At 40.7% G+C, this 27866-nt stretch overlaps 1 protein-coding gene across 1 annotated transcript; it reads right to left on the reverse strand.

Annotated features, from left to right (window-relative positions):
* Nucleotides 1-17039: 17039 nt before the first annotated feature.
* Nucleotides 17040-27537, reverse strand: LOC148872173 (wall-associated receptor kinase 5-like). The gene is made up of 5 exons (XM_088970096.1): nt 27099-27537; nt 26919-26989; nt 26586-26880; nt 26268-26453; nt 17040-18241 (listed from the first exon to the last, which is right to left on the reverse strand). Exons 1-5 carry the CDS (start codon nt 27535-27537, stop codon nt 17040-17042), a joined length of 2193 nt encoding a protein of 730 aa, XP_088826222.1.
* Nucleotides 27538-27866: the final 329 nt, after the last annotated feature.

The raw sequence follows: 27866 nt of genomic DNA on the forward strand, positions 1-27866 counted from the left end.
CAACGCAAATGCCGAGCCCACCAAGAAGCAAAGATGCCACCGCCGTGCTCGCTGATTTGTCGCCCGTGATTTGCCCGAGCTCGGGAGCAAAGAAGAGGTAAGCTCGACCGAAGTCAAAGCTCCCCTCCTCTCAGTTCCATCCCCCCTGTCTTCCGAACTCCTGGCAGTCCCAATGCCTAAAGACTTCAAGCTCCCCCCTCTTGACAAGTATGATGGGTCATTTGACCCGAATGATCATGTAGATGCCTTCCACTCACAGATGCACCTGGTGAGAGTCAGTGAGTCGTGCATGTGCGTGGCCTTCTCCACCACTTTCAGAGGAGCAGCCCGTACATGGTACCGAAACTTGGCACCTGGATCGATAAGAAGTTGGGCGCAGTTCGCGCAAGCCTTCACGTCCCACTTCGTCACTAGCAAGCGGTGCCCGCGAATTGAAAAAGCCTCATCAACATAGTGCAGAATGAGGGAGAGTCCATCCGGGGCTATATCAAGCGGTTCAATGATGCGTTCATGCAGATACCGCGCCTGGACCCACCGTGTGCCTCGCAGCAGCCAAGAAAGGCGTGACGCATAAAGAGTTCAAATGGCACATGGTCGTCAACCAATCGGCGACCATAACTGAGTTTCTTAAGCTCGCAGACAGGTTTATAGCCATGGAGGAAGAGATTAACCAGAAGGGCAAGGGCATGCCCGAGAAGAGGAAAAGGGAAGGAGAGCCTTCCAACCAAGGGGACAATCGAAAGAAAAAAGATGCAGCTCAGGGGGCAAAGCCGGGTCAATCATTCCGAGCTCTTGTAGCATACTGAGTTGATTACACCCCACTGAACGCGAAGCGGGCCGAAATCCTGATGGCGATCAAGGATGCCCCATACGTGAAGTGGCCACTCTGTCTGAGGGGGAATCCCAATGAGAGAAATAAGAATCTGTATTGCAGTTTTCACAGAGATCACGGTCATAGTACCGAGAGTTGTAAAAACCTCCACGACGAGATAGAGGAGCTCATCCGTCACGGATATTTGAGAAACTTTGTACAAAATAATAATATTATAGTAATAAAATAGGTCGGCAAGGGGAACACGGTAGGGATGTTCCCGAGTCCAGTAGCAGGTCGGCCGTATAGCCGCAGAGGCAGCCTTCGGAGGAGAGGCCGGTTTGGGGAACCATCCACATGATAGTGGGAGGTTCGATCGTTGCGTGTTGTACTTCAGCAGCAACTCGGATGTCAGTTCATGGGGCTGCCCGGGAAGAACAGAACCCTCCAAAGCGGCCGAGGACAGAGGAGCTGATTTTCTTCACAAAAGACGATGCGTGAGGGGTCCACTACCCCCACGATGATGCACTCGTGGTAAAGCTGAGAATACACGACTTCGAGGTCAGGCGCGTACTCGTTGACTCGGGCAGTTCGACCGACATCCTCTTCAAAGCTGCATTCGACCAGCTTCAATTGTAGAGAAGTGACTTGAAACCCGCAGACACTCCTTTGGTGGGCTTCAGCGGAGAAGAAGTCCGGCTCCTTGGGAAAATAAAAGTACTTGTGGCAGTCGGCACATTGCCTTGCATAGCCAGATTCAACCATGACTTCCTGGTGGTCGCGACCCCCTCCCCATATAATGCCATAATAGGCCGGCCGATCACCCATGTCCTACAGGCGGTGGTTTCCACCTATCATTTGGCTATGAAGTTCCCAACAGACTTCGGTGTGGAAGTAGCGCGGGGCAACCTGCTCGAGTCCCACAAGTGCTATGTTGCCGCCCTGAAGGGAAAGACCAAGGTGGCCAATGACCTCGAATTGGAGCGGCCTATGGAGCAAGGCAAAGAACGAGCCGCGCCCACGGAAGAAACAATCGCAGTCCCAACCTCGGCAGTCGACCCAGCTCGGACACTTCAGATCAGTGCCTCCATCCAGGAACCTCTACAATCCGAACTGTTAAGCTTCTTAGTTCAAAATTTAGATATTTTTGCATGGTCCGCGAAATAGATGCTCGGTATAGACCCCGACCTTATAACTCACAAGCTGAATACTGATCCTGTAGTTAGGCCCGTTAGACAGAAGAAACGCAACCTAGCCCCGGAGTGGTGGAAAGCGGTCGACGAGGAGGTCGAGAAGCTCCTCGCAGCTAACTTCATAAGAGAAGTCCACTACCCTAGCTGGGTGGTCAACCCCGTCCTGGTAAAGAAGGTCAACAGAAAGTGGCGCATGTGCGTCGACTACACCGATCTGAACCGGGCTTGCCCAAAAGACTGCTTCCCGCTTCCCAGAATTGACCACTTGGTGGACGCGACCTCGAAGCACAAGTTGCTAAGTTTCTTAGACGCCTATTCGGGCTATAACCAAATCAAGATGGACATGGAGGACGAAGAAAAGGCTGCCTTCATCACGGAGTTCGATCTATACTGTTACAAGGTTATGCCCTTCGGGTAGAAAAACGCAGGGGCAACCTTCCAAAGACTTGTGAATAAGTTGTTTGCGCCATTAATCGGCAGAAAAGTAGAATGCTATGTAGACGACATGGTTGTCAAAACTCAATTTTCACACGAATTAATACAAGATTTGCATTCTGTTTTTGAAATTTTACGTAACTTTAATATGAGGCTGAACCCAAACAAGTGTGCCTTCGGTGTGACCTCGGGCAAGTTCCTAGGATACATCGTTAACCGGTGCGGCATCGAGGCCAACCCGGATAAGAATAAGGCCATCTTAGATATGAGACCACCCTGGAAGTTGAAGGAGGTTCAGAAGTGGAATGGCCACATAGCCGCCCTGAGCCACTTCATGTCCAAATTGGCGGACCGATGTCTGCCATTCTTTAAGGCAATTAAGAGCAAAGGGTTCGAGTGGACCCAAGACTACCAACTCGCATTTGACGAGCTCAAAAAATACCTCGCTAGTGTACCGATCTTAACCCGGCCCGAGGAGGGTGATGTTTTGGAACTGTACCTCTCGGCGAGCGACGAAGTGGTCAGTTCGGTACTAGTAAAGGAAGTAGATCGGGTCCAACAACCCATCTGTTATATTAGTAAAATATTGTAGGGAGCAGAGACGAGATATCCGGAGATAGAAAAGCTAGCATATGCCCTGGTAATTGCAGCTCGGAAGCTCTGCCCGTACTTCCAGGCTCACACCGTTATCGTCCTCACTGACAAACCTCTGAGGCAAGTCTTACTTAAGCCCGAGGTCTTTGGCCGGTTGACGAAGTGGGTCGTGGAGCTGAGCGAGTACGACCTCTAGTACAAGCCATGAACTGCCATTAAGGCCCAAGCCTTAGCAGATTTCGTCGCCAAGTGCACATTCAACTCTGAAGTCCCCAGGCCAGTTGAGCACAAGGCTCCCAGCTCGGCTGAGCCCGAAGCTCCCAGGCCAATAGAGTCCGAGCCCCATGAGGTAGCAGCCAGTGTGGCATCTCTCCTAGTTCGGCCAAGCACGAGCTGAAGGGATGAGAGATCCATCCCATGGACGCCCAAAGATTGCAGAATAAGGGGTGAATTTAAAAAATTTTTCTCTCCTTTCAACTGGGAATCATATTCCCTATTTAGAAAATCATATTTCCAATGATCATTCTTGAACCTTAAACTGAACCAGATCTGAACCAAAAGGAGTAGGAGAGAATTATACCTGATACAGAGAAGTAGAATCTCCCAACGAAGGTGTTCACGCCCAAGGAAGGATCCAAAGATTGCTCCCACTGAAGATGGCGCAGTGCAGGTGGAGCAGAATCAGCAGTGTTCTTCTCCAAGAACTCTGTCCTTCGCAAGAATAAACAAGATGGTACGTGAGCACAGCTTCTTTTCAATCCTTTCTCAAAGAACTGATGTCAAGATCCAATCTTGACTTCTCCACAACTGGAGATCGAACTGGCAAACAGGGCAGCAAGAACAGGGAGGCGGCAAGAGAGTATTTGCAGGGAGTAGAATTCTCTCTTCTTTTCAGCACTAAAGAAAACCTGATAATCTATTTTTAAAGGCTGCCGCCCCCTTCTTCTTTTATAATTTTAAAGGGATCAGCTCCTAATCAGTTTAGGAGTTGCTAATCCAAATCACATTTGGGTTAGAAGTCCCTTTAAGTGATAAGGGATAATCCTTATCTTATCTGGAGATCAGATCAGTCATCTCCTAATCTAATTAGGAGGTTTCCAGATCTAAATCTTATTCAGATCTTGGACTCTCTAAGTGGATAGGGTCTAAGCCCAATCCTATTAGCTGATCCACTTCAGAATTCGCCCCTTTATTAATTAAATAAACAGCCCAGTTCGAATTGGGCTTTAGGCCCATTAAGCTTATGTGCTCCTTTAACCCTCTTAACTGCTACCCAGTTGGGCTTCCTTGTATGGCGTGGGACCCAAGCATTGATCTACACATCAGCTACATGAGTTCGGCCCAGCCTTTGTTACAAGGCCTGGCCGAATACACTGTTAAAGACAGTGCACCCCCTGAAACCCATCAAATGGGCTCTACGGGCCCAACACTTACCCTAAGAGGTCCCTGGGCCAAGCCACCTTGTAACACCCAGGGACTGTGGGCAGTTGCAAGATTAGCCCATCAGGTATTATCCTCAATGGTCTTACACTTAACCTCTCAGCCCATAATGATCATACACTGCCCGACAAGAGAGGACCTCTCCCTCAGCTGCAAGGAACAGTGTTGCACTCTCCACTCATATGGATCCCGGGAATTAAAACCTTCTTGCAAACATTTTAGAAACCATAATATATATACTTTTATATCTTATATAAAATGTATTTTGCAAAACAAATCTCAACTGTTGAAATCGGTTGCCGACAGTCTTGGTTTCCATCAGTGAGAGTGCATCCCCGATCATTACCTTTGTCCGACAAAGGGGCTGATCCTGTCACTATGATCACCCACTCAGATGAATTCTCAGACTGTCCCAACATACCCAGGTTTTGACCCCCGCTAAGGATCTCACTGATTGGTACATCAAAGATAGCCCAATCCGACACCTAGTGTAGTATCATAATCGAGTCTAGGGGTCGGGTGTAACCTTCCAGTTTTGCCCATCAATCTCCAAGGTCCAGGGCAATACTGGAAATCTGGTCCAGTTCAAAGATTCAATTAATCCTACACTGTATGTGCCTAGGGTCTCACCCTGGCAGCTGAGACAGGCCACCCCAACCGACTTGGTGGCACCACAGTGTCAGCCTTGTCAGGATAGGTCTCCCTAGACCGACCCACTGGCTGTGAACATTCTAAACTAACACGAGTCTCATTAAGTGTCCAGTTTAAGGGTATTACACAGAAACATACCAAGGGAACATGAATCAAATATGCACCTTTATTCATGTACAATAAACTCATAAAGTACATCATTCTGATTGAAGCTAAGGGCATACAAAACTGTCTAACACGAGCTGGGATGAGGAACCCTGGATCCTTCATGTAGATGGCTCCTCGAACCAACAGGGCAGCGGAGCCGGAATAGTTCTGCACGTCCCAAGTGGCACGAAACTGGAGTACGCGCTACATTTCGAGTTTGCGGCATCTAACAATGAAGCGGAGTACGAAGCGTTGATAGCTGGACTAGCTCTAGCCAGAGAAGTAAAAGCCAAGCACATCGTTATCTACAGCGACTCCCAGCTCATGGTCAACCAGGTCACCAGAGAGTACGAAGCTCGCGAGCCAACCATGATCACCTACTTAGCCAAAGTCAAAGAGGCCCTGCTCAACTTCCAGTCACACTTTATCAGGCAAATCCCAAGGTCAGAGAACGCTGAGGCCGACGCTCTGTCCAAATTAGCCAGCGCCAGCGACATCACCATGAGAACCGTGTACATAGAGGACTTGTCTCGGCCTAGTATTCTCTGGGGGGCAGAGGAGGTCACTCCCGTCGTTCAAGCAGAGCCGAGCTGGATTGACCCGCTCGCGAGCTTCTTGCTACACGAGACCCTTCCTGTAGATCGCAATGCAGCCAGAAGGGTGCAGCGCCATGTAGCCAAATACGTCATGATAGACGAACAACTATACCGGAGATCCTACATGCTCTCCTACCTGCGTTGCTTGTGACCTACCGAAGCTGAGCTCGTACTCCGCGACACTCATGAGGGGTTGTGCGGCGGGCACTTGGGGGGCAGGGCCCTCGCCCAGAAGGCACTCCGACAGGGATATTATTGGCCAACAATGAAGACAGACGCTATTGAGCTCGTTAGAAAATGTGACAAATGCTAGAGACATGCCAATATTCACCACCAACCCGCTGCTGACCTCAAGTATCTCACTAGCCCGTGGCCCTTTGCACAGTGGGGCATCGATCTACTCGAGCCATTCCCGCCGAAAGTTCTTAGTAGTAGCAGTCGACTACTTTACCAAGTGGGTAGAAGCCGAACCCCTTGTAATGATCACAGCCTGAAATGTTCAAAACTTCTTTTGGAAGAACATCGTGTGCCGCTTCGGATTACCTCGGGTATTGATTTCTGACAACGGCAAGCAGTTCGAGGACATCAAATTTCAAGACTGGTGCCAAGACATGGGAATCTGACAGAATTTTATTTCAGTCGCACACCCTCAAGCAAACGGCCAGGCAGAAGTCACGAACAGAGCCATCCTCCGAGGACTAAAGGTACGGCTGAACCGAGCTAAAGGATTATGGGCAGATGAACTACCTAGTGTTCTATAGGCCTTCCGGACCACGAAAAAGACCGCCACGGGAGAAACACCCTTCAATCTCACCTACGGCACCGAAGCAGTGATCCCTGCAGAGATCGAAGTACCTACGCTGTGACTAGAAGCATACAGTGATCAGACAAACGAAGATGAGCTACGTACCAACCTCGATCTACTCGACGAAGTAAGGGACCTCGCGTATGTTAGGACCGCAACCTACCAGCAGAGAATAGCTCGGTACTATAATGCCAGGGTCAAGAAGCGGAACTTCCGCGTGGGCGACTTGGTCCTTGGTAAAGTTATGGTACCGGAGCCCGGTGCTGGCAAGCTCGGGTCCAACTAGGAAGGTCTTTACCGAGTGAAACGAGTGCTCGGGGAAGGAACGTATGAGCTAGAGACCCTTGAAGGGAAACAAGTACCTCGGGCATTGAATATTGTCAACTTAAGACAATACTAACTGTAAGAATCGGGTAGGCCACGAGCCACCCCCAAAGCCTAAGGGCCAGAATACCGAGCTAACATGACCTCGGCACAACAGGACCTAGTCGCCTTTATGACATGGGCAGACTCCGAGAGTGGGCCACGAGACACTCCTCCAGCCTAAGGGCTGAAACGCCGAGCTAATAAAGAAACCTCGGCAGCATACAAGACTTAGTCACTCCATCAGCATGAACTAAGTACTTGCAACACCCAAGGTGCGGGCAGCTCGGGCACGAGCCTTGTAGTGAATAGCCCGCCCTAGCACGCAATGAGTTCAACTCGTTAAGGACAACTGATGGCAACCTACCCTGGGTGCAGACAGGTCGGGCATATACCCTACTATGTCACTCACCTCGGTGTACACAAGGCTACCCCTACTAAGTAATGGAGTACAGTTCGGGAACACAGCGGTTGAGAAACTCCCGCTTCGCATAATTAGCCTAATAGCCTAAACGGTTCAGAACAAAGCGATCACTTCGGAAAATAAATGAAAGACTTGCTCAGATACTCAACAAAGTAAAGTTGTTATTACGTAAATGTCGTTACAAAAGTCTGTTACAAGAAAGTAAAGTTGTTATTACGTAAGTACAGAGCCCGAGCTATTTTGTAGGCTCGCTGTCTTTGCCAGAGACCTCATTGGGGGAACTAACTAGGCTAGCATCCCCTGCTTCATCTTCAGCACCTTCATCCTCAGAATCTGGATCATCCTTTGACTAACGCATGATATCATCAGTGATCCGCAAAGTGGTGATGGCGCTCGTATCCAGGTCGAGGTAGAGGTGCCTGATTAGCCACCGACTGAGCTTGAAGCCCTTGCGATAGGCCTCGGTCATCACATCGTCAAACCATGAAGAGCTGACATAGTCGACGACGGCCTGAGCTTTGGCCTCCTTGAGAGCATCCTCGAAGATCGCAGTCTTATCGTTAATATATTCTTGGAGGTACTCCACCTCACGCTCCAGCTTCCCCTTTGCCTCCTTGAGGCCCTGCATCTCGAGCTTCAGGGTGTCCCACTCAGCCTTGAGGCTGTCCACCTCGAGCCCCAAGGCCTCTTGGCCGACCTTGAGCCCATTCACCTCGGCCCTAAACCTATCCTTGTCTCGGGCCAGCTCGCCCTTCTCCGCCATTAGCACCTCGATGAAGCTCTTTTGAGCCAAGGTGTCACTCTCCAGGCGGTGGACTTGGCTGCGAACTGCCCTCAGTTTGGTATGGGCTGCACGGGATGACTTCTCAGCCTCCAGATCCTGCCTCAGATGCCGATTTGATTGAAGGGTCAAGGAGCGAACGATGGAGTTCACCTGCCAAAGGGAAACCAGTTAAAAAAAAAAAAAAACTCACCACCATAGTATGAGTGGCAGCTCGAGCACCGAGCTGACCAGGAGTGAGATCAGCCCACTCGGTGACCTCCCCGGGGTATGCAGCCAGCTTGCTCTTCTCCAGGCTGTACTGGGGATTCAAGACGGTTTTGCTTCCCTGACCCTCCGAGCTGGACGCCGTCATCTCTACATCATGAGTGGACTCCTCAGAAGCCTCAGCGGTAGCTTCGGCAGGATGAGCCCCGGTAGCAGCCTCTGTATCACAAGCCTCGGTAGCGCTCTCAGCAGCAGGTTCTGTGGGCTTAGTAGAAGTTTCCGCTACCACCTCGGGCCCCTGAGGCACCGCGTCTCCTTCCAGGTCGATGACAGGTGGAATGCCTAGGAGCTCGGGCTCCAGAGCTAAAGCCTGCGGAGGTTGAATCTTGGCTGAGGCTTGTGGAGACTCAACGCGTGCCTTCTTGGCCATGCGCTTCTTCCTCTTCATCTGGCGGAAGAGTCTTTGGTTGTCAATCTTCTCTGCCTCCATGGGACCTACAGCGGAGCTCAACGTTAGCAATACCGGAGTAAACATACAAACAAAGGGCCGAAGTAAGGCAAAACCTACTTGAGCTCAAGCCGGCTTGGATGAGCTTCTCCTCGGATGTGAACTCCTTATAATTTAACCTGAGCTGGGCTAGCGACTGGAGCTCCTTCTTGGTCTTCCAATCTAGCATGATGTTGGGGTCTTGAATGGCCACCCTCCAGTCAGTAGGGAAGGGCCACCTCGTGCTGCTCCAAACTACAAAGTAGTCCCGCTTCCAGGTCGGGACTTTACTCGGGAGTCTGTCCATAAGCTTGAAACCCGGGCGGGGAGACAGGTAATAAGACCGTCTATGCCCAGGGAGAGTGCCCGAAGCACTCTTCTTTATGGGAAAAATGGTGCTAAGAACATCCAGGTTGATAGGGAGAGATCTGTCAAAACAAAGAGAAATAGTCCCAACTATATTCCGTATGGAATTCGGGTGAAGTTGGTCCAAAGTAATGTTGAAGTGCACCAGCACCTCGGTAATCAAGCGGTGAAGAGGGAGGCGGAGCCCGGCTACTAACTGCTCACTGAAGATCACGATCTCATCAGGACCGTGCTCCCATGGCATGTTTCCGGTAGGGAGACCGTATGAGTATTCCCCAGGAAGGTGGAACCTTTGTATGAGGTCCTGGAGCCTCTCCGAGTTCATGGTGGAAGGGCCGAACTGGTCCGGTACCTGACATCGGTTGGAGGTAGATGCCAGATTACCCGAAGCCACCTGTGCATCGGGTGGCGGAGCGGCCGAAGCCCCACCCTGGGCCGAGGTACCCACCCCGGGCTCATCGGCTAGGCTACCTATGCTAGACGACATGACAGGCAGAAAGGAAAGAAACAAACTGGAAGGGAAAAGGAAGCTCGGGAGGACTCACCAAAGAAATGCAACCGGACTGAGAGAACGGGACGAACTGGAAGACCTGAGCTAAGAGACCTCTGGCGCGAGCTCAAACGCTAACGACAAAAGCTTTGTGGCAAAGAAATGGCCAAGGGTCCCCCCTATTTATAGACATGGCTGCGGGCTCCTCGAGGCAAAAACGGTTTAGCGCATTTTTGACATCCGCGAAGTCCAAATCGCGTGAGGTCCGCGCGTAAACTGAATGCGACTCGAGTCTCTCTTGATCGAACCGGGCACTAGACCAGTCCAGCTGGACGGAGGGCGCAACGAAGCGGCATAAGTACCGGTGCCAAATCCACCTGGTGCATCATGACCTCCCCTCACTGGGTCATCGCCGCCAGCGCAGGGAGTGGGGGGCAATTGATGGAGGGTGATTTGGCCCGACCTCGCATCATGGGTACATGTGGGAGTGACCTTGACCAAACTGTGACTCAGCGTGACAGCGCAACGGATGCAACCACAATTCGGAGGGAAGGCCCCACTGAGTTCAGCTCGTTAACTGGGCGGATAAACTACTCGTCGGAAGCCGCCTTACCTACCCCTCCTCCCCAGGGATAAGGCACTTCGGAGCGCCCCGAGTTCGGGGCGCCCTGACCTCTCTTGAGGCCCGAGCTCCTCCCAATGGACCTCGGGCCACTCCCAGACAGGAACGCACCAATCCATCTCTAGACACCCCGGGGCATAGACACCTCGGGTCAGCCAGCTCGGCATAACTTGCTACAAGCAACTCGTCGCTCAAGAGACAGCCCGACAGGAGGTAATTCGTGGAAGGGTAGCTCAGCATACCATAGGAAGGCTTCCTACTCGACCATTGTACCCGACAGATCTGGGACAACCACCATGTCCCTTGTCAGATAGTGTCGTGCCTGCCACCTCTAGAAGGTGTCTTGTACCTGACAGGTACGTACCCTGCAGTGACGATCCCGCGTGTGCCACCTCAGCCCTGTCTGTAACGGCTGTGGCAGGCTGACAGTGGCAGTTATACCTGCCCTGTCAGAGGCCAGTAGGCCAGGGGCAATAGAACTTTGTTATAAGGAGCCTATTCTCAGAAAACGGGTATCTTAAAAAAATCTCTTGCGCTATCTCACTCTTAGCCTTTATCCTCTCTTTGCTTCTTGCACAGAATACTGACTTAATCGTCGGAGCGTCCCCGCCGGGAAAACCCCCCGGGGATTCTTCTTCTTCCTCATTTCAGGTACCTCTTGGGAAGCCACGCGAGTGCCAGTTAGGAGTGACCGGATTACGCACCATCAGATATTAAAGGAGATCAAGTGCCACCACCACCAACAACCGCAGTGCAGAAGAAGAGGAGGAGGAGAAGAAGAAGAAGAGGAAGAGGAGGCCAAAAAATGTACCACCAGAGCTCTCACCACCGATGGCCACTAGTATGGGTCACCGTTTGCTGTAGTATGATCGCCGGTGTATGGGTAGGGTTTGGTGGAGGAAAAACAGCAAAACTCTGCAAAATGGAGGGAAAATGAGGAAGAACAAGGGCTGATTGTTTTGAGTCTTGTTTTCTCTTTTTGTGGCCAGTTGAACCGGCTAGCCCATGCTAACAATAGATTCACACGTTAATGTAATGAAACAGCAGGCTAAGTGATGTGGTTGATTAAGATTGGTGTGTTTACAGACGAATGAACCCATCGGTGCACAAAATGTGGACTCCTTTTGCAGTTAAAAATGCTCGTAAGAACACTAAGTTTTTAAACGCAAATAACATTTGCACTAATACTTAAATAACATTTGCTTGCACAAATACCATCATTTCTTTCCCATCTTTATCATCAATATTCTGTTTTTACAAATGCAATGTACCCCACCAGCATGTGAATTGCATCATCTCAAACAAGTCTTTTAATTACTCAAATAAAGAAGTGAGTTGTTTAGCTGACTATAGTGTAAAAAGTAGGGGGTGCTTATAAAAACCATAAGACTAAAAAGTGAAGGTAACTGAACTGACCAAAACATGCAATTAGGTGTTATTTATCAAAATTCATAGATGGGTTTTGATAGGTCAAAACTTTTTGGAGCATGTCTTTCCTACATCATAGATTTTCCTATAAATATAAATATATATATGCATTATGTATTTTTGTTCTTTTTATTATTTTTAAATAAAATTTTGGTTAATTTTAAATAAATAAAAATAATTACAAAAACAAACATTTTTATTAATTCCACTAATAATTAACAATTATATAGGAATGAAAATGGGGTGGGTTCAAGGCAGGGCACTCCATCCCTTTCCTTGCCCCATAGTCAAGACATTCTACCCCATCCCCAGGTAACCACTCTTCAATGTCGGGCGAGTTCAAGGGCAATGCACCCCACTCCTCATCAAGGATGGAGAATCCTTGAACTTATCGGCCTCGTTCCTAGTATTGGGCAGGTTTATGTAGAGGTGTAAATTGGGTCATGCTGAGTTGGCACAACACGACCTGTATGTTGCTTGCACAAAGTGTGAGTCATACTGTGCTAACCCACGATACGTCCAGGGCCATGCCTCACTCCTCTAGGATAATTTGGGGGGTCAGTTCGGCATGGCCCATGACTCAAGCCAGCATGGGCCATGCCGTGCCAAGGGTCGGGCTACTCCATGGGCCGGACCTTGGGCCAGGCCATGCCGCACACCAAGCCAAGCTTAAGGAAAGGCACCCACTCCCTATCCAAGGTTTTTAAAATTGGACCGGATAGGGAACCGTTCTGGAGTCGAACGGTCTATCTGTTCAGTTTAAATGGATGACCCGCTTTGACAAAAAAATAAAAAATTAGAAAAACAAAAAAAAGGCTAAAAATTGTTGCCCGGGTTGACGATTCGACCGCCCAGGTTAGCGGTTCGCTATACAAATAAACGGTTTTTGAAGAAAAAGCGGTTTTGAGGTGAAACGGTGTCCAATTCCCAATTTTTCAAGTCTAACCATCTGGTTTGATCCAGTTTTGAAAACATTGTCCCCGTCAACCCAATATTCAATTTGATGATAGAAATGATCAAAATGATATATTGAGTATTAACCACATGGTAAATTTCTAAGTGTACACTAAATTGTCTTTAATATTAAAAAATCTAACTTTACGAAAATTTTGCAAAATTTATTGTACTTGTGTAATTTTGAAATTTATTTAATTTTTTATTAAATAATGCATTTTCTTTTTATATGGTTTACTTATAGAATTATACTATTTTATCTTATAATTTCTAATATAATCTAACCAATAATTTCCTTTTTCCAATATTATACTAATTTATCATAAAAATTTGTGTAATTATTTGTTCATATTATAGTTTTCCACGTCACATAGTCATTTATCTTTAATAATTTTCAATAATTTGTAATGAAAATTACATAATTTTTTAATGGTTTTCCAAAATCTGTCATATGTAATAAATTTTCCTAAAATTTCCAAAATACTCTAATAAATTTCAATAATTATTTAATGCATTTTAATTAAACTTTCAAATACTTTATATCTTTTAATTTCAAATATGTTAGTTTACGAAAATGTAGTTTTATGAAAATTTTTGAAAAATTTATTACATTTGTGTAACTATAGGGATTTATCAAATTTTTTAAATTGTTATTAAATATATTTTTTATTTGGCAATTTACTAACAAAATTACACTAATTTATCTTTTATTTTTCAATCTAAATTAATGAATAATTTTATTTTCTAACATTATAATATTTTGTTCCCCCATTTGTATTTGGTTATTAATTATACCCACCGGGCTAAGTGATGTGGTTGATTAAGATTGGTGTGTTCATAGACGAATGAACCCACCGGTGCACAAAATGTGGACTCCATTCGCAGTTAAAAATGCTCGTAAGAACACTAAGTTTTTAAACGCAAATAACATTTGCACTAATACTTAAATAACATTTGCTTGCACAAATACCATCATTTCTTTCCCATCTTTATCTTCAATATTCTGTTTTTACAAATGCAATGTACCCCACCAGCATGTGAATTGCATCATCTCAAACGAGTCTTTTAATTACCCAAATAAAGAAGTGAGTTGTTTAGCTGACTATAGAGTAAAAAGTAGGGGGTGCTTATAAAAACCATAAGACTAAAGATTGAAGGTAACTGAACAGACCAAAACATGCAATTAGGTGTTATTTATCAAAATTCATAGATGGGTTTTGATTGGTCAAAACTCTTTGGAGCATGTCTTTTCTACATCATAGATTTTTTTATAAATATAAATATATATGCATTACGTATTTTTGTTCTTTTTATTATTTTTGAACAAAATTTTGATTAATTTTAAATAAATAAAAATAATTACAAAAATTAACATTTTTATTAATTCCACTAATAATTAACAATTATATAGGAATGACAACGGGGAGGGTTCAAGGCAGGGCACTCCATCCCTTTCCCTGCCCCATAGTCAAGACATTCTACCCCATCCCCACCCCATCCCCAGGTAACCACTCTTCAATGTCGGGCGAGTTCAAGGGCAATGCACCCGATTCCTCATCATGGATGGAGAATCCTTGAACTTCCCGACCTCGTTCCTAGTATTGGGCAGGTTCAAGTAGAGGTGTAAATTGGGTCATGCTAGGTCGGCACAACACGACCCTTATGTGGCTTGCACAAAGTGCGAGTCATACTGTGCTGATCCACGAGGCGTCCTGGGCCATGCTTCACTCCTCTAGGATAGTTTCGGGGGTCAGTTCGGCACGGCCCATGACTCAAGCCAGCACGGGCCATGCCGTGCCAAGGGTCGGGCTACTCCATGGGTCGGACCTTGGGCCTGGCCATGCCACACACCAAGCCAAGCTTAAGGAAAGGCACCCACTCCCTATCCAAGGTTTTTAATATTGGACCGGATAGGGAACCGTTTTGGGGTCAAACGGTCTATCTGTTCAGTTTAAATGGATGACCCACTTTGACAAAAAAAATAAAAAATTAGAAAAACAAAAAAAGGCTAAAAATTGTTGTTCGGGTTAACGGTTCGACCGCCCAGGTTAGCGGTTCGCTAAACAAATAAACGGTTTTTGAAGAAAAAGTGGTTTTGAGGTGAAACGGTGTCCAATTCTCAAATTTTCAAGTCTAACCATCTGGTTTGATCCAGTTTTGAAAATATTGTCCCCGTCAACCCAATATTCAATTTGATGATAGAAATGATCAAAATGATATATTGAGTATTAACCACATGGTAAATTTCTAAATTTACACTAAATTGTCTTTAATATTAAAAAATCTAACTTTATGAAAGTTTTGGAAAATTTATTGTACTTGTGTAATTTTGAAATTTATTTAATTTTTTATTAAATAATGTATTTTCTTTTTATATGGTTTACTTATAGAATTATACTAATTTATCATATAACTTCTAATATAAACTAACCAATAATTTCCTTTTTCTAATATTAAACTAATTTATCATAATAATTTGTGTAATTTATTGTTCATATTATAGTTTTCCACGTCACATAGTCATTTATCTTTAATAATTTTCAATAATTTGTAATAAAAATTACATAATTTTTTAAAGGCTTTCCAAAATCTGCCATATGTAATAAATTTTCCTAAAATTTCCAAAATACTCTAATAAATTTCAATAATTATTTTATGCATTTTAATTAAACTTTCAAATACTTTATATCTTTTAATTTCAAATATGTTAGTTTACGAAAATGTAGTTTTATGAAAATTTTTGAAAAATTTATTTTGTGTAACTATGGGGATTTATCGAATTTTTTAAATTGTTATTAAATATATTTTTTATTTGGCAGTTTACTAACCAAAATACACTAATTTATCTTTTATTTTTCAATATAAATTAATGATTAATTTCATTTTCTAACATTATAATATTTTGTTCCCCCATTTGTATTTGGTTATTAATTATAATAATAACAATAACTAAAATTTTGTCATGTTAAATATCTAAATTAGTTAATTTTGTCAAGTTAAATATTTTGTTATTTAAATAATTAAATAATATTTAAAATGTTTAAAAAATTTTGTTATTTGAATTTTATTTATTTTAATGTTATTATGTAATATTAAATATTTTGTTATATTATTTAGCTATTTTTAATATTTTTTATTTGAGATTTTTAGGTATTGAAATATTTAAATAATGTTTTATTTTTTAATGTTAAATTGTTATTATTTGAATAATATTTAAATTGAATAGTTCATAAAATTATTATTTATATTGTTACTACATAATTTCATGGTGAATTTTGTAAAAATATAGAATTATCAATAATATGAATATTATTTAAATAGTTCTGAATTTTTTTAAGTGAAACTTTCTTTAGATAGATATAGATAAACAGTGGGGGAGAGGATAAATCGAAATTAGAGATAGTTTAGGAGAGAACCTCTCTACTAAATTAGAGATAATTTATGAGATAAATAGGAGTTAGAGATAATTTAGGAGATAAATAGGAATTAGAGACAATTTAGGGGGAAGTGGTGCCAGTTAGCTAAACATTAGAAAAACAAATCCCTCTTTCTTTATGGTTATTAGAAATAGTTAAGCATATTTGATTTCCTTATTGGTTTAATGGATAATTATGTGGAACTAAAAAAATAAAAAATTCAAAAAAACATAAAACTAGAAAGGGGGGTTTGAAGCAATGAGAGGGCTCTTGACATGGAAGGACCAATTTATATATATAGATTGTACATATGAACGAGGAATCAGGGGTTTACATGTGGTCTGCCTGGCCATACCACAAATAGGTTGCAGTTCCATGGTTTGGATCCAAAGTCTCTGTATTTGGAGTGGTGTAAAATGATCAGAGAGAGATCTACTTCCTCCGTTTTCTTTTCACATATAACCCCCTAATTCATCTTATTCCTTCTATGCCCCCCTAAAGTTTATTTGCAAATTACACATACCTAGTGAATAATATATTAGGAAAAGAATGCTAATAGTCAACTTTAACCAACTAGAAATCCATTAGCTTGGATGTGCGAATTAATTGCTAAAAGATTATTCTTTTAAGAAACTATTCATATCTCAAATATATCAAGAGTAAAATATGGATCATACAACTAAGTGGTATAAAACACATCTATGGTGAAACAATAAGGACATATGGGTATAGATAAGTAGAGAGAGGACATACAACACAAATGCAATACTCTTTAGAATACAACAACTGAAGTTGAATATCTTTAATATCTATATCTTATTAAAGATGACTACAGGGATGGATTATGCAGTAGTGGTTGCTCATCAACTTGTGTTTTGAAACTGTTCTCCATACTCTTGCATCCTGTTGAAGTTGAACCTGTATCCCAAAGGCCTATTGGTTTATCTATGATGCATTCCACCTCATGAATTTTTCGTTCAACATGAGAATATCCTTCGGACCTCCTCAATCCCTCGAGCTCCAATGCAACTTCTTTCATTGTTGGCCTTTCCTTTCCATTTAAGCTCAAGCATCTTTCTGCAATGTTGGCAACCTTTTGGAGTTCATACTCTCTACCATCTTTTAAGACTTGAGCATCGAGAATTTCAAAAAGATGGTTCTCCATTATTGCAGAAATAAAATAAGTCACAATGTTTCTCCCTTCTAATGGTCTAGTAAAAGAAATTGGCTTCTCCCCTGTTAGGAGCTTCACAAGAACAACCCCAAAGCTATAAACATCACTTTTGTCCGTGAGTTGACTTGATTGAAAATATTCAGGATCCAAATATCCAAAGGTCCCTTGTACCATAGTGGTTAAGTGAGTCTTATCAATTGCAATTGATCTTGAAGTCCGAAAATCAGACACCTTAGCCTTACCTTTGTCATCTAAGAGGATGTTTGAAGATTTTATGTCTCTGTGGTAAATTGGTATTGAAACTGCTGAATGTAAGTAAGCAATTGCTCCTGAAACTTCTGTGGCAATTCTTAAGCGATTGTCCCATGTTAATAAGAAATCCTCATTTTGATAATGAATATTGTAGAAAAGAGTTCCACCAATGATGAATTCATAAACTAATAGAGGAATTTCTGTCTCTAAACAACAACCCAACAATTTAACCACATTCCTATGGTTGATTTGAGAAAGTATGACAACCTCATTGATGAATTGTTCAAGTTGACTTTCATCCTCCATCTTGGATTTCTTGATTGCCACAATTCCTCCATCTGATAGCATACCTTTATAAACTGTACCTTGTCCCCCTTGACCAAGAATTCGATTTTCATTATATTGATCAGTTGCCTTTGCTAATTCATCCGCTGTAAAAACTTTTATTTTCTCAACATTGCCTTCTTTTGATGAAATTTGTTGTTTCAATAGCAAACCACCATTTCTTTTATAAAAATTTTCTTTTCGTTTCTTTATTTGTTTTTTCTTCAAAACATGGTACAACCAATAACTGGATAGAAGTAACACCATACCTAAACATACACCTGCATGATCCATGGAAGATAATTGGTTAAGAATAACATAATAACTAAGAGGAAACCAACAAATAGAAGATTTTAATGCAGCAAATCCCATGTGTTAATTTTGTTTAAGTCTTTGATCAGGCACGCGTCATGTATGTGTGCAGATATAGAGTGGTGAGCTAAGAATCTTGTTTATTAATGCTTAAGTGGTTCTATAATTTATAAAGGCAATATCAAGAGGCAACTTTTTCTTGAAGACCCTTGCTACATAAAGCCTAAAAAGCAAATTTCATTCATAAATGCTTATATTACAATTAGATCATTAAAAAGAACTAGTAAGAAAAGTGCTGATACAACATCATAGATTAGAGTAGTTCTGCTAAGAAAAAGAGGTAATCAAGAGAATTGGGAGAAAACAACTTAAGAATCCTTTGTAAATGGTGCAAAAGTCATAAGATTCCAAAAGGAAGGCATCTACCTCCAACAAAAAGCATTTTAACAAGTGCAACACCCTCATTACACATCAACTATTTAAATAGGGATATTATTCACTAGATCAATCACAGAATATTTGTTGTTTATATTTCTATTGCATGTGGGTAGTTTATACTTTCTTCTTGTTTCATAAGAAAGGCATGTGAAAACAATTAATTATATTCTCTACATCCTAACACTCCTCACATTTAAAATAATAACAGAAAAGTATAGTGTTATCTACCTAGGGCATTTTTGGTTTTACTGACTAAATTTGTTTCCTACCTTTTTGTTGAATGAGATGAAATAAACTCAAAATGACTTTATTTAGCAGAGTGTTTGGAAGGAGGAAGGATTAACTGAATGTGATGGTTGTTCAATGAGCTATTGGTGATAATTTTCCATGCCAATAATAAAATGCATGAGTCCTGCACCTCTCACAGTGGGGCCTATGAATTTATTTATTAGCATATAATGTTATATTTTATGAGAATTAGGTCCTAAGTTACTTTGGAAGGGTGCCTATGTCATTCGCATTCACTTATTGAGATGGTCATTTACTTCACACCCTATAGTTACAATGTGATAGAGAGAATTAGGTCCTCGTAAATGAGGTTTATATCAACTGTAAGCCATTGAATCTTGCTTCCACTATGGTTAGAAAATGTGTTGGCATTACTATTTGGCAGAAATGGTTAGGCCATCCTAGCCATCATATGACATCTTTTGTGCTTTCTAAGAAATAGCTACTAGTTTCAAATAATTTCTCTATTTGTAGTTCAAGCCCTCTTGGCATGAGTCATAGCTTTCCATTCTCTTTTACTTGTCCACTTGGGATATTGTACTTCAATGTTTAGGGACCCTCTTCTTTATGTCAACATTGAAGGTTAGAGATATTACATTCTTTTTGTGGATTTTTTTTACTAAGGTTCAGTTTGGAAGGAGTACAAATACAAATATGTACAGTACAAATATATACAAAATAATTCAAAATACAAGGTTTGCACATATTTGTATTTGTACTCCTTCCAAACTGAGCCTAGGAGTATAAATGCAAATGTATAGAGTGCAAAACCTTATATTTTTATTATTTTTTATGTATTTGCATTGTACAAATATATATAGTACAAATCTATACAAAATAATACAAAATATAAGATTTTGCGCTCTACATATTTGCATTTGTACTCTTTCCAAATCGAGCCCAAGTTCATTTGGATTTTTCCCAATGAAAAGCAAATCTTAAATGCTTAATCTATTTATTCAATTTAAAAAGTCAAGTTGAAAATTTGTTAAACTAATGGTAGTACAAAGCGTCAACCTTTACTTGGGCCCTTTCATTCAGCTAGTATATTACTCATTGTAAATTCTATCTTCATACTAACCAACAAAATGGCTTTGCTGAATGAATTGAAACATTGTTGAGATAGGTTTGGCAATGATGGCTAGAGCATCTATTCTGCAAAACTGCTTGTATGATGCCTTTGAGTCTGTTGTTTTTACCCTCAATTGCTTGCCTAGCTAAACCTATTCTCAACATGAAACCTTCATGGCAACAACTTTTGAGTCACCAGTAGACTATTCTTTTCTTTGTGGGTTTGGTTGTGCATGTTATTTGCACTTATGACCCTGAATCACTCTCATCTTGAGTATTTTTTGTTCTACAAAATGTGTTCATATAGTTTTATTACTTGAAAAGCCATTTCCAAGGAATCAAGCAAACTGCAACGCTAAATAAAATATAAAATGGACCATCTTTTGTAGTGTTAAAGTTATATGCATCAACCTTGAAATTGGAAATTTCAAGTGGATGAGAGAATAGCTCAAATATTACTGCGCCTAGATGCATTTAAAAAGAAAGAAAAAATATACGAGCAATACAGAGGGGTATAGAAGTCCCAATAACCCACAAGGCCACAAACATAAACCAACATCAATAGAATGATTCAATCATTCAAGTGAAGTACGAAACCTCAAGATAGAATTTCTTTTCCTTCCCGACTACTTCCTATACAATAGAATAGATGCCCAAACAATGCAAAAAATGGTGGGTTTTCATTTTTATAGGTAAAATGCAGCTACAGATTAAAAAATGGTGGCTTCCTGTAATCTCCACCATTAAAAAATGGTGGCTTCCTGTACTTTTTATAAAAGTACTTTTATATTTGTAAAAGTACTTTTATAAATTATTTTTGTCAAAGTACTTTGGTAAAAGTACTTTCTGTAAAATATTTTTTGCAAAAATGCTTTCATAAAAATACTTTTATGCTTTCATAAAAGTTTTTCAAAAAAGTACTTCTATAAAAGTGCTTTCGTGTAAAACTATTTTCGTAAAAGTACTTTTATAAAAATGCTTTCATAAGTCTTTTTCATAAAATTGCTTTTGTGAAATTGCTTTTGTATAAAATTGCATGTGAACTCGAAAGTTAATAAAATCTATTTTATTTTATCTTCAATCTCAAAATGAAATGTGGCATAATGGTTTGGAAGTTTAATGAGATGTTGCTACTGTAGGAGGCATGAGTTTGAATCACTACAACTTCTTGTTTTTGAGATTTGGCGAGTATAGTTGACTTTGACCCAACCCATCTTGACCCTAATGGGTACTCTCGACCCAACCCACCCTAACCTTTTTGTACTGGCCCTAATGGGTTACTCGACCCATATTGACCCACCAATAGATTGGGTGGGTTCCAAGGTGGGTGGGTCAAATGGGTTAGGGCCAAGATTGTCAGCCCTAGTCTCACCATCCACTCCCGACCCATTACAGCACAATGTTTTCCTCTCTCTTTCTTACCTCCCTTACTAGTATAAGTTCCTCTCTTGCTCAAGTAAAGCCCAACCAAATCCAATCTTTTTGAAACACCACCACCTAATCTTATATTATTCTTGTTTTCTCTATTTTTCTTAGGATATTAGTGGTATTAATGTGGTGTTTGATCCTTCTCCCTTTTTCTGTGAATGGGCTCCATCTAAAATTGGTTTTTATTTTATTTTTCAATTTATCTATAACGACAGATACATTTCTTTTCTGATGCAGATAATTTGAATAGACTTGTAGAAATTGGACACATTTTTTTTTATATTCTCTTTTCCAAATTAGGTTTCACTTTAAAAATCACATCAGCTAAATAGGTTCAGCGAGGTATATTTGTTTTAGGGGTTCGTGTTTGATTTTACTAAACTATCAACTAATTAAATGCAAGCAATGCCTGGGATTTCGTAAAAATTTGGTTAGGTTCTGATTTTAGGACAGGGGTGATCACTTTTTACTCCAATCGGGATTAGGCTCTGATTTCAAGAATGTGGTATTCAGGGACCATTGAAAATTTATCAAATTCCCAACCCAAGTTGCACCCCTATTTGGGTTTTGTACTTTGACATCGCGTTGAATCTTGGCTAAGGTCTATTTTAGGTTTGGTTTTGTTTTGGCCTTTAACTTAATTCAATCAATCAATTTCAAATCCCTACTTTATTAGAGAAAGCCTAAGGCTCAGTTTGGAAGGAGTATAAATATAAATTTTTAGAGTGTAAATACATACAAAATAAAAAAAAAATATAAGGTTTTACACTCTACAAATTTGTATTTGTACTCCTTCCAAACTGAAAATAAAGGATAAGAGAGTCAAAGAAATTTAATAGAAAATTAGGATAATAGTGAAGGGAAAATGTTACAAGCATTGACTATTGGGGGGGACGAATATATATGTAAATATATAGAGAGAGAGAGTAATAATGGATTTTATTAGAAACAACTATGACATGAAAAGTAATAATGAATTTTATTAGAAACAATTAATGCTTGAGAGGGCTTTATTTGAGTAATGATGGATTTTATTAAGGGATAATTAAAACCTGAGATGGTTTTAATTTGGGTAAAAGATTTAAACATACCCTAAGTTTTCCTAAATTAACTTAAACATAACCCTGTGTTTATTAAATAGACTTAAACAAATATACTTGTGGCTATAAAAAGGGCATTTTTACTCTTCATCATACTTTAAATTTTCAACAAAAAAAAACCAAACAAACCCACATATTATTTCTCGCATTGTCTCTCATTTCTCGTACATAGAGTTTATAAGACTGGCTAGGTGAAGGAAACATGTAGAGTTTATGAATTGTACCACTGCACAATTAATAATAGGAGATTAACAAATGAAACTGAAGGTATTCTAGTGTGGCACTGTGGCGAGGTATTGGATTCTTGATGATTTCTTCTTTTCTCTCTCTATCTCTCTTTCTCCCGCTATTTCTCTCCCCTTCTCTTCTTCTCCTTTTTCCTTTTCCCTCCTTTTGCTTCTCTTTTGTTTACAACCTACAATCCACAACCATCACTTAACTTCATTTTTATTGATACCCTCAAACACCGGTCCCCTATTTTAATCCACCTCCCCCTCTCTACTAGCTTATCCATCCGCTAGCTTATTTTAATCTAAATTTATCCGCCTTTTATTCCCCTGTTACACCATGGATCAATCATTGACAACCAGCCACTTAGATTCAGCTTGAGCATGTTAGGTCCTGTTTGGTTTGTAGGAATAGGAATTTGAATGGACGATTCCGATTACAACTACTTGATTAGACAGAATTGGAATCTTATTCCCATTCCTACTAGAGGAATGCTGATGAAAAATTATTTTATAGTGAATAAGGGATGGAACCAGGAAACCATAGAATGACAAATGTTAGTACAAAGTGGGGCACGCTTTGGATTCCTCGACCTTCCACGCTACTGTTAGTAGAGAAGGCCAATCAATAAACCAACCCATTATCGACCCATCCCTCAGACATAGTGGGATCTTACTGTAAAATTATTCAAAATTGTTATTGGTTATGGAAGCTGAAAGTGAAAGCTTGAAATTGGTGATGAATATGCTCCCTCTCAACTACTAATAAATGGTAGGAGCTTCATAAGCTGAAGCTTCTTCACATTATACAATACTGCTATCAAAGCTTTAGATCTGAGAGCAGAGATTATGGTGGAGGCTCTTGTCAGATTTTGTCTCAATAAGGTCGATTCTCTCCTCAGAGAACAAGTGAAACAACCCAAAGGAGTGAAAGAAGATATTAGAGAACTCAGGAATGAATTAGACATTATACGTGCCTTTCTAAAGGAAGCTGATTCAAGGCAAGAGAGTGACAAAGGAGTGAAGGCCTGGATGGAACAAGTGCGTGACGTAGCTTTTGACATTGAAGACATTCTTGATGAATTTGTGCTTGAAGTAAAATAATCTATGAAAATTCAGGATATATTTAAATAATTTATGAAAACTCAGGGCATGTTTAAGTCTTTACCCTTTTAAATTTTGAAAAATTAAAGGTCTTGTAAGCTCTGTGGTGAGAGGATCCCTCAGCTCTCCTCTTTCCTCTTTGTATCATAGATATATAAAGGTTAGCGTTTGGTTAATTCATATAAAGCACATAAGCATATCACTTGTTCACTGATTATAGATGTGTGTTTGGTTTTTTTCTCATTGTTTGGAAAGGTTTTCTAGGTTTTCTATGTACAATCTGTGTTCAAAGAACAAAAGCCCTATTTGTGAAAGAAAAAGAAGAAGATAGCTGGTTGTCGATCTAAGGGAACCAACATTAAGAGGCAATCTCAGCTAATTTGAGGCCCATTTGGCGCGTTATTTTGGGAAGATCTTCTATTAGCTCTCACATGCAAAAGATGCATTGAGTTTTTGCATGAAGATCTAAGCAGCCCGAAGCACGTTTGGCAGACCTGCATCTTTCTGTGTGTCTTTTCGTGCAAAATTAAAATGCGAAAGATGCGAGAAGCTTCATTTGGAGCTTCCCGAAATCAGTTCAAAATGGGCTTCTCGCTTCTTTTCGGCATCTCATCTTTTGGCGGTTAGATCTTCCGCATGCCAAATGGAAATAGACCAAAAATCAGTCTTCCTGACTTATAAACAACCGAAAGACTGCACGGAAAGACATGCCAAACAGACCCTTGGTCTTCAAGCTTCTTAAACTGACATGGCTAGACGGGATTGGAGGGTCCACACTTGTTGTGGACCAAGGGGTTCATAGGACTCGTGGCAACGGGATTGGGGTTGCAGAGTAGTTGAAAACCTTCTCTATAACAGCAAGAACAGGAGTAGGAGCTGATGAAACAGCAGCATAACCCCAGCTACAACCATTATGGTTAAGTTTCTATACTTCACCGAGGGATGTACCTTTGCCCCTCCTTTACTCGTTTATTCATATTTGTAGCCTCTCTTTTATTCCTTGTTTGGAGTGACGTTAAAAATAAGGAAATGTTTGCATGACTTTGTTGTCTATTATTTATAAAAGTACCAGCGGGGGACCATGGGACCTATGGGATTTATTAAAGCTTAAAAACATACAAAATAATGTAAAATATAAAGTTTTCACTCTGCATATTTGCATTTGTATTCCTTTCAAACTCAGCCTAAGTGAAAGTTAAATAATAGAAGCATGTAAGAATAGATAAATGTTTTATATTTTTTATTTTTTAAATAATTAATAATTATTTATATACAACTTTTAATAATTCTTTTTGAAAAATTTTAAAAAAATTTGACATAATCCTCCCTTCCATCACCTTCCTAGATGGAAATGCACAAATTTTTTCAAATACCCATTCTACCCTTTTATAAACTATTTTACATACAAAATTACTTAAATAACCCTATTTTCACTCAACAAAAACTTTAGAAGATAATCATTAGAGGAGGTTTTGTCAAATTAAAACAGAGTAATTTCAATAACTTTATATATAAAATAATTTTAAATGGTATAATGGGTATTTGGAAAAAATGGTGCATTAGTCTAATGTTTCGTGTTTGGGAAGGTGATGAAAGGGGGCTATTACCAAATTACTCAAAAGTCAAAGGGAGGTATTTATTAAAAAGAAACTATAGGGGAGCTTTTATGATTGTTAGAAACTTTAGGGGAGGTTTTTGTATTTTACCCTTGTTTGTTATACAAACTGTGTTCATATGGGCTATATATAGCATATAATGTTATATTTTATGAGAATTAATGATTTTCCCTCTGCAACTTTTTAGACATCACTCCAACTTTTTAGAACCCCCAGGTCAAATTTTTGAAAACACCTTTATAAAGGCACCTTTACAAAAACATTTTTATAAGATTCAACTGGATAATTTTATAAGTGGTATTTTAAAATTCAACTAGGAACAATTTTGAAAGAAAAAAATTGAGTAAATGGTTATTGTATAAACACCTAAAAAAACTAGAAATTTGGGCTCAAAACATAGACCCTTATTTTTAAATTAAGCACTTATTTTGAACTTATTTCCCAAACACCAATAAATGCTTGATGAAAAGATTCCAACCCAAATAAACACTTAAGTACTCCCAAACATCTCTTAAATTCATTCAAAAAATGTGACGCTTTTGAATTCCAAAAATGCGGCCGACACTTGTATTCTAAAAATACCCCTCACAAATTCTCTTGTCAAGCCATATCGCTTGGGTTTTGACAAATAATGGAACTGACTACGGAGTTTGCGGAGAAATCCTGATGCTGATGAATGAATAAATAGAAATTATATGTTGTCGTGGATTTAAATTATATTACCTATGGAGAGTAGAATTACCCAATATTTTGTCTTTGAAGGTGGAAGAGGGATGCAACCACGCCTATTTCTTCTTCCGTCACTCTCTGTGCCAAGTGGGCAAGAGCAGTTATAACCTCCAGGCATGTTTGTGCAAATCGCCGATGATAAACAGTCATTCATGGTTGAATTCAAGCACTCATTTATATCTGCGAACCATTTATTAGAAATTATTGGACTAGAATCAAAATTTTGTGAAGACTCGGTTTTTTAGGTAGAATTTTGATAGAGGAAAATTTGATGAAGAAGAATGAAATTAAATTATCGATATTATTATGTACCTTGGCATCCATGTTGGAGATAAGGGTTGCCTCGGTAGCCTTTCAAACATTCGCAGAGATACCCGAGACCGTTGGGGGACTTGTAACAGTCCGTGTTGTTGCCACATGCATAAGTAGTGGAGTTTCTCATGGTAATGTTTTCGCAGGAGTGATTCTCTATTGCCCAGTTGAGTATGGTTGGAACCATTCCTCCGTTTCTTCTATAGAAATCAAAGCCCGAGAGATCAGCTACGGAGTTGTACCACTCCTTGTCAGCGATGAAAGAGTATGCGCATGGATTGAAATCCAATGATGACTTTCTAGAATCTCCAACTTCCTTGGAACACTCTTAACACTCTTTAGTTCCCTGGGGATGGTGGTTTGGCAGAAACCCATGCCACTGTAATTCCCACTCAGCGTATTCTCTTTCCCAAAGCAAATCACTTGACAGCCGTATTGGAGGATTGCATACCATCGAATACTTTCAGTTTTGTTGAGATACATAATGTAGGCTTGAGAGTCGCAACCGATAACCGTGAATGAACAGACGTGCAGTTGTTGCAATTGTAGTCGATGAATGAACAGACGTGCAGTTGTTGCAATTGTAGTCGATGAATGAACAGACGTGCAGTTGGCCTTCTAATAATGATATTTCTTTAACTTCCACCACTCTATCAGTCTCATTGTACAAGTCTTGGTTTGTTGCTTCCCAAACGTTTATATCAGATGGGGAAATTAATAATTTGGGAGGGGTGTAAGTGTGGTTGCAGGATAGTCGGAAGCCTTCTCTGTAACAGTTTGGGTTGTCTCCAAAGCCAAATGGGTAGGGAACGGTGATGTTCCCACATTTATCTGGGCAGTTAGGCTTTGCCTCCACCAACTTGGCTGATGATGAAGATGAAGATGTCGCAGTTGCTGTGCAAAAAGAAGACAACAGGAAGAGGAGGAGTAGCACAACCTGCAGAGCCACCATCAAGTCGGCCTGAGATGGAATTTGTAAGTGACGAATTGGGATCTGTTACAGTCACATCCCACGATTGCCACAATGTATTAAAAACGTCTCCTATGACTAATCTGGGTTCAGTTCAATGAGCATTTAATAAAATATTATGATAATTAATCAAAAATTGGTTTTAATTTTTTTCAATGCTGGTTGGATGGGAGTGTAAAAAAAAATTGGAAGTGCTTACTCGGCGTGCTCATCATGTAGGTCTTAAAAAGTTAGGACAGTTAAATCTATCTGGGGCAAGATCCATAAATGATTGATAAGATTGAGCAGGTCATTTTGAGGTTGTTTAGTTC

This window comes from Nelumbo lutea, chromosome 2 (assembly GCF_056320005.1).
Source record: "Nelumbo lutea isolate HS-2025 chromosome 2, American lotus-T2T, whole genome shotgun sequence".
NCBI classification, from domain to species: domain Eukaryota; kingdom Viridiplantae; phylum Streptophyta; class Magnoliopsida; order Proteales; family Nelumbonaceae; genus Nelumbo; species Nelumbo lutea.

What these genes read in the sequence shown, in the direction of transcription:
- LOC148872173 (XM_088970096.1), bottom strand. Translation starts at nt 27,537, where the DNA reads ATGGTGGCTCTGCAGGTTGTGCTACTCCTCCTCTTCCTGTTGTCTTCT. An exon ending in TCCCCAGGGAACTAAAGAGT is followed by an intron (nt 26,881 to 26,918) that starts GTTAAGAGTGTT and finishes GATTCTAGAAAG; the next exon opens with TCATCATTGGATTTCAATCC. An exon ending in TCTCCAACATGGATGCCAAG is followed by an intron (nt 26,454 to 26,585) that starts GTACATAATAAT and finishes AATGGTTCGCAG; the next exon opens with ATATAAATGAGTGCTTGAAT.